A 13,434-nucleotide genomic window follows, 5' to 3' on the forward strand; every position below is an offset into this window, starting at 1 on the left:
TAACAACCTCTACTCAAATTTCTGGATTGGATAGATAAAATTAATTATTTAAAAATTCAAATAGTTATAGGTTATAATGTATATGCAGGCATCTCATAATCTAACAACTTCCAACAAAAAAACATTACGGATTCTCCTAGGTTAAAAATCATGGTAAAAGTAACAGTGGCACTGAGTAGCTCAATGGAGGGGAAGTTTTCCAGAGCAAAGCAATTTCCCAAGATGTTTTAAGTGATAGGTCAGGGTCTCAGCATTAAAACAGCTAGGAGTACAGCTGGTGGAGACTGCACTGTGTCTGCAGGGACTGGCTCTGGGAGGATTCCCACAGATCTGAATAATGATTTTCTCCAACAAAGGATACAAGGTGGCCAGGGTCAACAGTCGGAGGAAGCTTTATTTTGACAATAGATGCTTTTGTATAGTTTTAATTGTATGAATGCAATTAAATCTATTAAAAATATTTTCAGAAACCAGGCATACACACTCTCACAAAACAGTAAAGCTCTAAATTGTCTCTTTGGATTCTGGCTGCAGTACAGTCATGGATACTGAAGAGGAAAAGAAACCTACAGGTTCCCCCCAAAATGTCAATTAGTAAGAAAAGCCACAACCTTCTAAGCCACATGCTGTTTCCAATCACCTCCACAAAGCTTCTCTGCCCACATACTTCCTTTGAAATTGCTGGTCCATCCAAACTGTAAAAGTCTATGGAGGGAGAAGTGGGGTGACAGAGACCAAACTGATGCAGACAAAACTGATGCCAGCATCCTTCTCATCGCTTAATCTCCAGATTAATTCTCCTAATTCTCCAGGTCTCTCCTCCCTCCTGATCTCACAGGTGGTGGACGTAATGCCAGGAAGAAGGACGGAGCTTTTGGGAGTCATGGCCCCACTACCCCTGAGCAACTGTGGGATCCTGAAAAACATCACTTCACCTCTCTCAGCATCTCTGCTTCTCCATTTCTTAAATCAGAATGATAATAACCTTCCCTCAAGGATGAATATAACAGTGTCTATGGAAACCTAAAGATTCGGGTTTGTCTTTTCCAAAATATTTTCTAAATCTAATTCACAGTGTAGTTAAAGTGACTGATGAGTTTTATCAACATTAAGACAGGCCACTCCGTATTTGAGGTATGAAACCTGGGGCAAACCACATCCAGGTCAATCATGTATAACTACCAAAGACATTTGGTCACGTCTAAAAGAAAGGAAAACAGAGGCTGAGGAAAGAGCTGCTCTTTTGTTTGGGCAACAGACAACACACAGTTATGATTTCCAAAAGAAGTTTGGTTAAAAGCAAACAACCGGATTGACACATGCATGGCTTACTCTCAACCTTTCCATCTTAAAAATGTATAAACAATAGGATAATTTACTCTGTCAACACAGGGAGTGTAATTATTTTTTCAAGTTTTTTTTAAATGCTCATTCCTATATATGGTAAATGGCTGACTCCCTCCAAAACAGCCACAGAGCAAGATTCTGAAAGACCTGGTCATCTTCCAGGTTATTCTCGAAGCAACACAAGAAGAGGTCTCTTATTCATAGCCTTGTACTGTATGAAAGGCAAGCTCTAATTAATAATACTCAATCTTTTACTATTATTCATAGTTCCCTTTGACTTTGGTTACCTCTTGGTCCATTGAATGAACCCAATCCCCCTAAAATTCTCCATGCATGCTTTGTTCCTTAATTATTTACCAGAACATGGGATGGCTGTCTGATTTTAGAAATCAGTGTACAACATATTTATATTTTGCCTCTTTCCTTTTGTTTTCTGAGAAATCAGAGGATGTTTTTTAATCACATATAAAAATAAAACTATAAGAAAACACCACCCATAGGATCACAACCCGCAGAAAAACAAGACGGAGCACAGAAAAATCAAAAACAAGACTGCGGAAAACAAATCCCATTTGACAAATGAAAGACTATTTTCTTATATCTTTCATCAAAGTATTGTAGACAATTAATATTTTATGCTCTATATGAAGAAAGAGGATGGAATCTGACCTATAAATGTTTGAAATACATCTTATTCATTTATGACCCACTAATAACAAACATATATTCAGATAACAAGTACATTATTGTTCAAGAAAGAACCCCAAATTAAAGGGTGAGTCTCAGTCCAAGTAAACATAGAAAAGCTGCCAAAACCATCTGTTTGACTCTTGATGATCTCATTTGTTTTCATCAAACAATATTGAGTTTTTCCAAATTAGATTAATCTTTTGCCCAGTTATTAGGCTATTTGGATGAAAAATGTATGACAATTATTAGCATAAAATAATCTGAAAAGTACACTGAAACACTTGCTTGAGAAGAATCAGTTATAATTTACTTACTGTTTTGTTTTAAAGAATAATCTGGCTTCAGAAAAGGTAAGAACAATTTGGTGAGCAGTGCCATCCCATAAATACCTGCCATGTGGCTCTGGAAATACTCGCTGAATCAGTGACTGAACGAATGGAACATATGAGCCATCTGACTGAAGCAAACAGGAACACAAATGCCTACACATATCCACACACACACACAAAACCTAAAACCTTCTTAAGAATCCCTTTGGAAATACGAGCTTTCCTATTTCTGTCCTCAGGTGATTTACTCTACCATTGAGTTTTCAATATCAACATCTTTTTTGGAGGAAAAGAAGTAGAAGTCATATTAGGATTCTTCACATTTTCGTCTGACCCTTCTACCCTCCCCCAATCAATAAACAAAAACTTACAAGCCCAGGACCTGGTATTTTCACAAGTTCCCTAGGTGATCTTGAGTGGTGGCCAATGCCTAAGAACTATTCCATGCCTTTGTGTGCAACATGACCTTCACCTGGGAGCCCTTCCCTAAACAGCACTCTTTGGATGTGGTGAGCTCCTTCTTGATCACGAAAATGAGCTGCCTCTTCTGGAAAGCCTTCCCCAGTGCACTCCTGAGCCCCTGGCCCATGAGTTGGCCCCCTTCCCTTTCCCTATGCACTCTGATATGCCTTTCCTGGAGAACCTCCCCCCACCACACCCCATTTGGTATTTCCTTGTCCCCTCAGTAGAGTAAGCTCCTTGGCCACCCTCTGGTTGATCTTTGGGTCACGAACACCTTGGCAAATGAATGATTTAACTTCTCTAGTAGGCCTCCTGTTTTCTCACAGAAATTACCTTGCTGTTGTGAGGACTAAGCGGTGACCATAAATCAACTAACTCAGCACTGTGGGGAAATGCCTATGAAGGTAACAGGTGAGGATAAAGATTTTAAAATCAGCCGGACAATTCACACCTCACTACCCACAGGGCTTCAACAATACGAAGGGGAAAGGCAAATGCCACAACTTTCTCAAGGAATCAGAGCTCTTGGTAAATACAAGCAGGTTCCACTTTTCATCCCACCAGAAGGTGATCAGCATATAGAAGATCTTGTTTTCCTGTAGGAACCATGTCATCCGTGATGTGTGTTCCTGATAAGCAGCCTGGCCTCAAGCAAAGAACAGAAAGACCCATAAAGACCCATAGAGAATGAGTAAGGGCTTTACGGATGTAATAAAGGTAAACTTCTGTAATTATTTAAAGGCATGAAATAAGGCTTCATATAATTATAAATAAACCATGGACAGTAATTACAGAAGTGGCCCAAATATACACTAATCACAGAAGTGGCCTATATATCTTGGTCAGTACATACAGAATAAAATAGATATAAACATAAAGTAACATAATATGGGAGTTTTAAATGGCCCAAAGTTCTTAGGAGATTGTCTCTTAAGAGAATGAGCTGATAATATGCATTCTCTCCACATTTTCCCCATATTGGAAGCATCGAAAACAAAAAGTAATAACCACAGAGAGCCTTCAAATGCGTCAGATGTGGAGTACGTTTGATAATTAGGATGAGAGTGATGATGATGGTATTTTTCACTGAAAAATCACTCTTAGAAACAAGAATGGCTTCCCACTTTTTTCATCTAGTCTATATTCTAAATTAAGGTGATTCTATAACTTCAGTTCACCAGCAATGAGTGAGATTTTGCAAAAATATCATCATTCAAATCTTAATTTGTTGACAACTATCTGCGCTCTCTATGTTCCACTGAAAAACATAAAAGTAATTGTTGACCCTTGGCTAGGTTCTTTACAAGAAGTTTGATACCATTTCTCTCAAAACCACAGAAAGGGGGAGGAAAATACCCCTTGTAATACAGGAGAGATTCAGAACACAAAAGAATCGGGATAGGAGCGTGCACGTGGCCGTCTAAAATAAAGAACTGGCTGCATGGGCAGCATGTGGGCAACATGGCTATAGGGGCAAGTTTTTAAGGCAGAAGCAGCGGATTCGCCTAACTGTTGCTATGTGTAAAACCAACTCCCCTTCTAGTGTATCATCTTTTAGGAAGAAAGGCTTAAAAACTCTCAAGGCAATAGGAAAGGAGACTAGCTGTGCCTTTTTTAGAGGCCACTGATGACTGTCCATTACAATCTAACATGGCACACCTTGCCCCACTGTACTTTGATTTCTAGGTTTCTGTCTTTGAGCATCAGACACATGGGGGCACAATAAAAATGGCAAGCTGGTTCCCTGCAGCTTGGCATAAAGCTGAGAATCTGAATGTCTATCAGTAGGGAGATGTGAAATAAATGATTGTACATCTATGCTGTGGAATCCATGCAACTAAAAAGCATGAACTGACATGGAAAAATGCCCAAGTCATATTATTATAGAGTTATTTTTTTAAAGCAAATGTGAAAGAATAAGTACTATTTCATTTATGTAAAAAACAAAACCACACATACAAAATTACATACTTATGTATATGTACATATATAATGTAATAAACTGAATAAGGTGTGGGAAGGATACAATAAGTTGATAAGAATTGTTCTTTCTGAGAAGAGTTGGGTTTCGTAGCTCAGAAGAGACTTAATGCCCTTTTCTGTTTACATTTTTAGAATGATAATGTATTAATGTAGCAGTTCAAAATTAAAGTTCAAATTAAAGATAATTATGCTAAGGAAGGGAAGGAGGAAGAAAGAGAAGTTGGAAAAGAAAAAAAAAGTTTCAACAAATGATAGAAGGTTCTTTGCTAGTTCTTGGAGCTCAAATCCCACCCTGCTCCCTGCTGTTTACTGACCAGACTGAGTATCTAGGAAAGAGTTTTGATAGGCATTCACCCGCATCTCAACATTTGACTTGTATCTTCCTGGTCATTATTTTACTTTCTTTCTTATACCATCATTCTAATGATACAAAAATTTCAAAATAGTAGGAAAGCAAAGGATCACAGCCTCACAGCTGCGAAGAACAAAGGGGTTTCTCACCCCAAAGATGCGCGGACTGGAGCAGATACCGAAAAAAGCCTCTCACAGAGGGGGGTATAGCTCAGTAGTAGAGCATTTGACTGCAAAAAGAGCCTCTCACAGGTGTGCTCCTCCTTTCTTCATGAAGAAGGGCCCCCTTCTCTCTTCCTCTTTCTTTACCTGGTAGCAGTGGTTCTCAAGCCTCAGCCCCCAATGACAGTCTGGGTGGAGACCTGAGAATGTAGCCACAGGGAGCCGGTGTAGCCGCTCCTGATACAGCAGGCCTGCAAGCCTGATGTCTGTCCCCAGCTCTGTCATTTCTAGCTCTGTGGCCTCAGGCAAGTCACTAAACCTCTGAACGCCACCACTTCTTCATGAGTAAAAGGGGGTTGTGATAGGCCTTCCCTTGCTAGGGTGTGCGGATTCAGTGCCCGGCTCCGAGTAAGGACTACATTACGAGCCCCTGCAATCTTGACAAAGACGGCGAGGATCTCCGTTACTACTATTCCTGAGCAAGGCCCAGGAATCTGCATTTCCGCGGGTGATTCTTTGGGCCATTGCATTCTGAGAAACACTGTTTACACTCACGACTCCCTCAGGTAGGAGGAAGCACAAACAGAAACAACAGTCAAGCGGAACTCAGAGCAACTAGCTTGGACTATTGCTTCATTCAGTTAGCATACCAGATGCCCCCTTCCCTTCCAGTGTGCCTGCTGAGGTAGGAAAACTCTTCCAGAAGGGCTGTCTCTGCTGGGAAGCCTGGCAGACCCATGCCCTGCCAAGCTGGGTACGTGCTATGCTCACCTTTACAAGGTAAGCAGCTTTAAAAACAGCATAAGGTGGTACCTCTGACAGCGAATGCCTTCCAAAGTACAGCAGAATTAAGTCCATCAGCTCTCCTGTCACCGTGAGTTAACTGATCCAAAAAACCAAGAGGCTCCATTTCTTTGCTAAGAAAAAAATCGCCGCAGACTCTTCCTTGATCTGATTAAACGGTTTGGACCCCGAAGCTGGTGGGCAGACAACAGGGCCGGGGTTCACCCCGCGTGTCTTTAAAGTCACTACCACCAAGTCCGGACCCGCCCCGGAAGCCAAGAAGGGGGCGCGACGCGGAGGCGGGAAGTCAGGCCGGGAGGAATGCCGGGATCGCGGGCGGACCCCGCGCAGAGGGCCCGGGTCCCCGCCTCCTCCGCCCGCAGGTGGCCAGCGGCCTGCGGGGCAGCGGAGTCCGAGAGCAGCGCGGGCTGTGGATCCGGGGCACCGGGCACGGGTGTCCCGGGCCCTCCCCGAGCCCCACAGCCGGCTGGCTGCCCGGCACGGGGCCTGGGGTCTGTAGGACCTGGGTGCAAGTCCCGGCTGGCCGGTTCAAACTTTGTTGTGACTTTGTGCAGGTTGTTAAGTCAGTTCCTCATCTGCAAAATGGGCTTCATAAATAATAACTACCTCATGGTCAAATAGATGTACGCATCGACTGCAAAAAAAAAAAAAAATTAACCCTGGGATAATCTTGCCTAGACATCCTTCTGCTCTAAAATAAAATATGATCAACAAACTCTTCATTAATAGATTCCTCACTGAATCCCTCTGTATAAAGTCAAATCCCCCACTGTTGGCATGGCGCACGCTCCTTGGAAGAAGCCTCGGGAAGCACTGCTGCCGTCTCAGAATCTCTGCTCCACACTAAGGGTTTGTTGTTGTTCCCCTGTGTGATCAGAGGGCAGGAGATGGGGGGAAGGAAAGGTTTACCCAGATTCCCTGGGAGGCCAAACCCAGAGCGGTTTCTGGTCTAACACCAAGATCTCCTCTCTTTGACCCCTGTTGGTGCTCTTTTTGGTCGTTATTTCTTTACTGCTGGTTACCTGTACTTACCCTTGCCCAGTGCTAAAATCCAGGGTACAACTAAACGCCCAGAAGCAGAGAAAGGACCCGATAAATGTTGGTACATTTCCACACAAAATCTGATGTACCCATTAAGGACAATATTTCGAAATAAGTTGAGAAGATGTTATGCCCTGACTTTAAGTGGGAGAAAGTAAACCAGAAATAATACAGTACAAGTAATAAGATATCAACTAGTAAACACTTTTACGTGGGAAAAAAAGACAGGAAAAAAATACCTCAAATATTAACAATTCTTACTTCTGGGTGGTGGGGTTATTAGTAATTTATTTTCTGCCTTGCCACAATTTAGACTATTTTTCAAAGCATCTTCTATGAGCGTATGTAACTCCTCTAATCAGAAAAACATAAATAAACTAGTAGCTAAGGGCCAATACAACTGTGTCCCTTAAAACCCAGGAGGCAAACACTGTATTACAGAGTAGAAACAGAAAAAAATGAAGGGGGCAACTTTAATACCCTCCTCCTGAGCCTGAAAAGTCAGGAGTTTCTCTTATGAAGTCACCCTCACGAAGCACTGGCTGGGGATTTTGACCTCTGCCAAAATGTCTTGACAGTACCTTCGGAAAGAGAACTCAGGACACCAAGATCACTGATCTATTCTTGCGTCCAGTTTAATTTGAAGAGACTTCTTAAGCTCAAAAATACTCAGGAAATGTATTTGTCACAAGTATCCCTTTCCCTTGGAAGATTAGAAAATCGGAGGACAGAATGATGATAAAGAAAACAGCAGCACAAGAAGGAAAGAAGGTTACACACTACAGCAACGGAAAGTGCCCTCCTGTACTATAGATTACGGGAAGTGGACCGTAAGCCTCAGGCATCCTGTGGCAGCCAACTCCAGGCCACCTTGCAAGATGAAGATGGCAAATCAGAAGTTTAAAAAGTATGAAATAAAAGAGGTTCTTTAAGGTGAAACAATAGTAACTTAGACACACATTGGCACAGTAACGTACTCTTAATTGTAATTACTTTATCTGACCATCTGCTTGGGAGATTCCTAAGAAATTACTATTTCAGATCTTGCACTGGTAGCCCTCAGAAATTACATGGGTAAAACATCTGACTCCCAATTCAGTAGGAAAGAGGTAAGAAGCCAATGGTTGGTTTCTCCTGCTCCAAAAGGCTTCATAAAACATGTTTTTACAATCAAGTCTGTCAAGTATTTCCAGAGGACCTATTATACTTGTATTAACTGAGAAATGTTTACATGCCAGGCACTGTGCTAAACACTCTGAGTGTATCTTCCCGTCTGATTCCCCCAGCACAATTATTACTCTCATTTAACAGATGAGGGAACTGGGGGAGAGACAGGTCCCACGTCTCCACCGGCTCAAGTGGAAACATTGGGGCATTAGTGTTCGGGGCTGCTGGAACGAGCGAGAACAAGCCTGGCGGCCTCAGACCACAGAAATTTATTTTCTCACAGTTGTGCAGGCTAGAAGTCCAAAAGCAAGGTGTTGGCAGGTTCCATCTGAAGGTTCTAGAAAAGAATTCTTCTTGGCCTTTTCCCAGGTCCTGGTAACCCCAGGCTTTTCTTGGCTTGTGAAGCACAGCTCCAACCTCTGCCTCTCTGTCTTTTTTTTTTTTAATTAATTAATTTATTTACTTTTAGGCATTAACAAACGATTATTATAGTTTCCTGTAATAATCATAGTTACTCACAAACCACCATTAATCCTTAACAGGTGGACGGGTGGATCTTTTATAACAGTGTGTGTTGAAAAGTTCACAGGATCCTCGTTAAGTGTAGAGGCTCGTGGATTGTCACTACAAAAGGGGCTTTTGTAGGTGTCCCTGGTGTCCGTAGGGCTCTTTTTGATGGCTCTCTTAGGCTTCCCCCTGGCCCCTCTAAAAGTTTATATTCTTCTGTTGGGTAGAAATCACCTGTCCTAGGTGAACATTTCCTTCAGGGGTTCCCGCTGAGCTGTGTGTCAAATCTCCTGGAAGCTTTTTAAAAGACAGGTGCTCAGCCTGCCTCCCCAGAGCAAGTGAATCCAAATTTGAGCAACAGAGCCCAGGTGTTTATACCTGCCCCTCCCTCCTGTTACAGCCACCTCCTCTGTGCATCTCTGTCTTCTCCCTATAAAGACACCAGTCATACTGGATTTGGAGCCACCCTAATCCACTGTAACCTCATCTTAACTAATTACATCTCCAAACATCCCATTTCCAATTAAGGTCACATTCTGAGGATCCTAGTGGACGTGAACTTTTGGGGAACACTCTGCAACCCAGGATGCATCTTTGGGGCGATAAATCTCTTTACAACCCAGGACTATTGGATTCAGACTTGACTCAATGTGATTCCAGAGCCCACATCCTGAACCACTGTGCTCATTTTGACCCCTGGAGGGACCACACTCTATGAAGCACTGTTCACACATATGCTGACAGACACTAGGCAATGTCAGAGCATGACCTGGCTCCTGTCCTCGGGAGCTGATGATCTACTGAACACAAACGAGACAATGAAAGGGAAAAAGCATGTCACTGAAGTGTCTGTGCAAACTTCTGGATGCCATGGAAACTTAATGGGGAAAGTGACGAAGGAGGGCTGGGAGACCTGGAGCACAGGTAGCATCTGGACAGGTAGGGAGACACGACCTGGGCTAAGGCAGAGAGGCAAGAACAGTGAGGTCAAGAGAGACGTGCCGGAGAGCTCTGGGAGATGGGGTTGGAGCAAGAGTATTTTAGGGACACTTCAAAGATAGAGAGAAGAACTTATATTTAATTTGGAAGGAAAGAAAAAAATTTAATAGGGACCAAAATGATAAAAAATTGGTCTTAAAGACTCCTCTGGCAGAGGTGGGCAGGGCAAACGTAGAGACTGGAAAAACCATGTTGAAACTTCTTAACAAAACAGGCTGGCGTGCGTGTGTGCCAACATGTAGCATCACGTCACATCTCCTCTGTGACATTCTAACAACTTCCTTTAGAAAATAAGCCAGCGATGCAGATGCTCATCACACTTTCATCCCCCCACTAGGAGAAGGCTCCCTTACCACCAACCCCCCAACCCCCAGCTTCCCTCCCAACACCCACTTGTTGCCCCCTAGCCAAGAGCTGAGTGAAGAGAAAGGTGAGAGAAAGAGAAATAGAAATGCCTGAAGGGCCTGAAGGAACAGCCAAAAGAGAAGGCGGCCAAGACATAAATCACCTTTGCACCGCTCGCAGCAGGCTCCCCTCTGCTTGATGGCCAGGGCACAGTCTCTGGACAGCACTGGACACTTCTCTCTCTTACAGGTCACTTCCTTGTTCTGGGCAGAAAGAGACAAAAGAAGATTGATATCAACTTCAGACAGTCCCCAGAATCCTGGCACACGGCTGAGCTTTTCCTAGCCTCCCTCTTCCTGTCTTGCCTTCATCTTGGCAGGAAAACTCTGTGATAGCAAATGAGATTTTGCTCTTTGGGGAAGAGAAAAATCCATCCAGGAACAGATTGAGATTAGAGGCAGATGAGAAGGGATGAAAAGTCCCTTCTTTACAAGCCAGTTTAACTGTGATAACCCAACTCCGAGAGAGAGAGAGGCTTTCTCCTGCTCTGCTCTAAGGTTTCTTTTTCGTACACACTTATAGAAACGATAATATTTGTGTAAATCATATTTTTCCCATTGGGCTACCTGGACCAGGACTGCATCGTGAGAACAAAAATATTTGCACACGGCTGTCCAACAATCCTTAATAGTTGAGTGCATTAAAATGCAGCAATCTAAAGTTTCAACTCAAATAATGACAAAGTCGAGTATTGAATCGGCTCAGTAAGAGAAAAAATAATATTCCCCATGCCAAGCAGAGACACGGTCATCAGTGTTTTATAGCTGTGGGACAGCTGCGTTATATTAGCACTTATGCTAATGAAAGCATGGTGACCATTTGCATCTTTGGTTTTATCCTGAAAGGTCAGCTGTAAAAATGACTTTGAAGATCCAAACATGATGTATATACCTGTTTGTAGAACAGGATGCACATGAAGCAAAAATACCATGTCACAAAAGTTCAACAAGATTGGAACTGTGACAAGTGTCTCCTAAGTGCTAGCTGCTGTGGCTTTCATGCTTATTAAAATTCTATGATTTTATCATTAACTAAGTATATCACTAAGTATGACCACTAACTCCCATTTACAAATAGGAAAACAGCTGCTCAGAGAAGATGGATGACTTTTTCAAAATCATACAGCTTGTCAGTGGCAGAGGTGGATTTCAAGTTGAGCTCACAAATGTGCACAATGCCCATTACCCTGAGTTAAGGCTGGTACGACCACATTCATGGCCTGATGTGGGGACAGATGGGAGAGGAGCAACTGTCCAGCTCTCTTACCTCAAGATGATCTTCAAACCTTCCTGGAATATGTGCAGGAGAATCCTGACTCAGTCCTGACAATGACCTTGGGAAGGTTCACAAGTGGACCCAGTATGCTTCATTGTCACGAGAGTATGGAAGCTGGACCACTTCTGGTCCAGCACCAAGGAGGGGCGTGAGGAGTGTGAGTGTGTGTGAGTGAGTGAGTGAGTGAGTGTGTGTGTGTGTGTGTGTGTGTGTGTGTCTGTGTGTGTGTGTGTGTGTGTGTGTTGGGGGCTGGGAGTCCATGTCCAGCCCATACACCAAATTCAGCTTTAAAGCAGTTCTGGTTTGTTTTTGTTTTTATTAATGGAGGTACTGGGGATTGAACCCAGGACCTTGTGCGTGCTAAGCATGCGCTCTACCGCTGAGCTATACCCACCCCTCCTTAGCAGTTCTAAGATAAAATATGTCACCTTCTGTGCTGCCCTCCAATACCCTGGGAGTTCCAGAGCCCCCAAGATGCTCCCAGGATTTCATTCTAAAATGTATCCAGATTATCATCTCCTCCCTTGTTGAACAAACAGAGCCTCTGAAAGTCCCAGAACCCCACTCCCTCACCAATTAACTCTCCCCCAGTGTGAGGTCCATGGAGCCCTGGACAGTTGGGCCTCGTCATCCCAACAGCTCCATTTCCACCTAGTCTTGTTGTCTCACAGCCCTGATGGCTTTGCAAGGCCACTGGCGCCTGGGAATAATGAGCCCTGACCAGTTCCCACTAGATGACACATATAGAAAAGGACCATCATTTCCAGTAAGGAACCCTGAGACCAATGTGATAAGCACACAGATGGGGCCATCCCAGGACCTGCATAGCTACCTAGAGAGAGGGCATCAGTGCTCAGCCACTGTAGCCCCTCCCACAGGGCTGGCGTGCAGACCTTTTGTTTCTCGTTGATTGGTTATCGGTGTATGATGGGAAGGTGTGGTTGACCTGAGTAATCCAGTCTCCTTTTCTTCCCCCTCTTTGGTGTCTGTTATGTGGAAGGGGTCCTCATAGGGCTAACCTCACTGACTCCTTAAAATCCTGTGAGGCAGTAGTCCTCACCCTTATTTGAACATCAGAATCTGTATGCAGTTCTTAACAAAGCCCGGCACTGTCTCCTACACCCTGAAGATCAGATCTGATTTATCTAAGGACCAAGCAATCCATGAGCAGTCTGGGCCAAGAACCACTGCTGTGCAGGGAGTACTCTCCCTGCCAGAGGCCGAGATGGGCTCGGGAGCTGTCCACAGTCCCATAGTGAACAGCTCCTGCAATCTGAACCCAGGTATCCTGGCTCCGAGCCCCTCTAAGCTCCCTCCCTCAACCTCTCTTCTCCATAATGTTGGTAGCATCCTGACTCACTGTAAGTTGTGGCCCTTTGATGTATTTTCACAGTTTTTCTTATATTACAAATGTAATGCTCAGTTATGGTCACAATTCAAATTTAAAAGGTCTATGTTAAAAAATTAATACTGCTCTTTTACTACCACCAAAGTAACCAGGAACAATAATCAGGTGTATATGCTGCTTGGCATTATGAGCAGTGCTTTGCAAAGTGCAGTTCCTCCTTTGCTAAGGGTGAAACCATAGTTTGACAGCTGCTGCCCCCACCCCAGGGCATCACCTTGGAGCATCTGTTACCTCGGCTTTATGCATTCATCAAGGCTGGCTGCAGCCTTAAGGGAAAGGCCGCCCCCAAGTGCATTTACTCTCTGAAAGGAAGAATCCTCAAACACAAGGAATTCAAAACTCTAAGGAGAGTCAGAGCAGGGTGTGAAGTTGAAATCTGAGGTCTAATAAGTAAGAAGACACGCTCCCTCACGTACAGGAACTCTTTGCTAAACTAGAAACCTAGCAGCCAGTCAAACTCCATAGCAAGATCCCAAGATTCATAATAAATAGCTTGTAATTACT

General features: G+C 43.5%; 1 protein-coding gene across 4 annotated transcripts in view; it reads right to left on the minus strand.

Moving 5' to 3' along the window:
- Positions 1 to 13,434, minus strand: part of BMPER (BMP binding endothelial regulator) — a 233,619-nt gene that overhangs the window by 190,153 nt on the left and 30,032 nt on the right. For all 4 annotated transcript variants that reach the window (XM_006201883.3, XM_015237306.3, XM_072964689.1 and 1 more), the window contains exon 3: positions 10,351 to 10,450. In XM_006201883.3, coding sequence (XP_006201945.2) covers positions 10,351 to 10,450 — 100 coding nt within the window. The remainder of the gene's footprint in view (positions 1 to 10,350; positions 10,451 to 13,434) is intronic.

This window comes from Vicugna pacos, chromosome 7 (assembly GCF_048564905.1).
Source record: "Vicugna pacos chromosome 7, VicPac4, whole genome shotgun sequence".
Taxonomy (NCBI): domain Eukaryota; kingdom Metazoa; phylum Chordata; class Mammalia; order Artiodactyla; family Camelidae; genus Vicugna; species Vicugna pacos.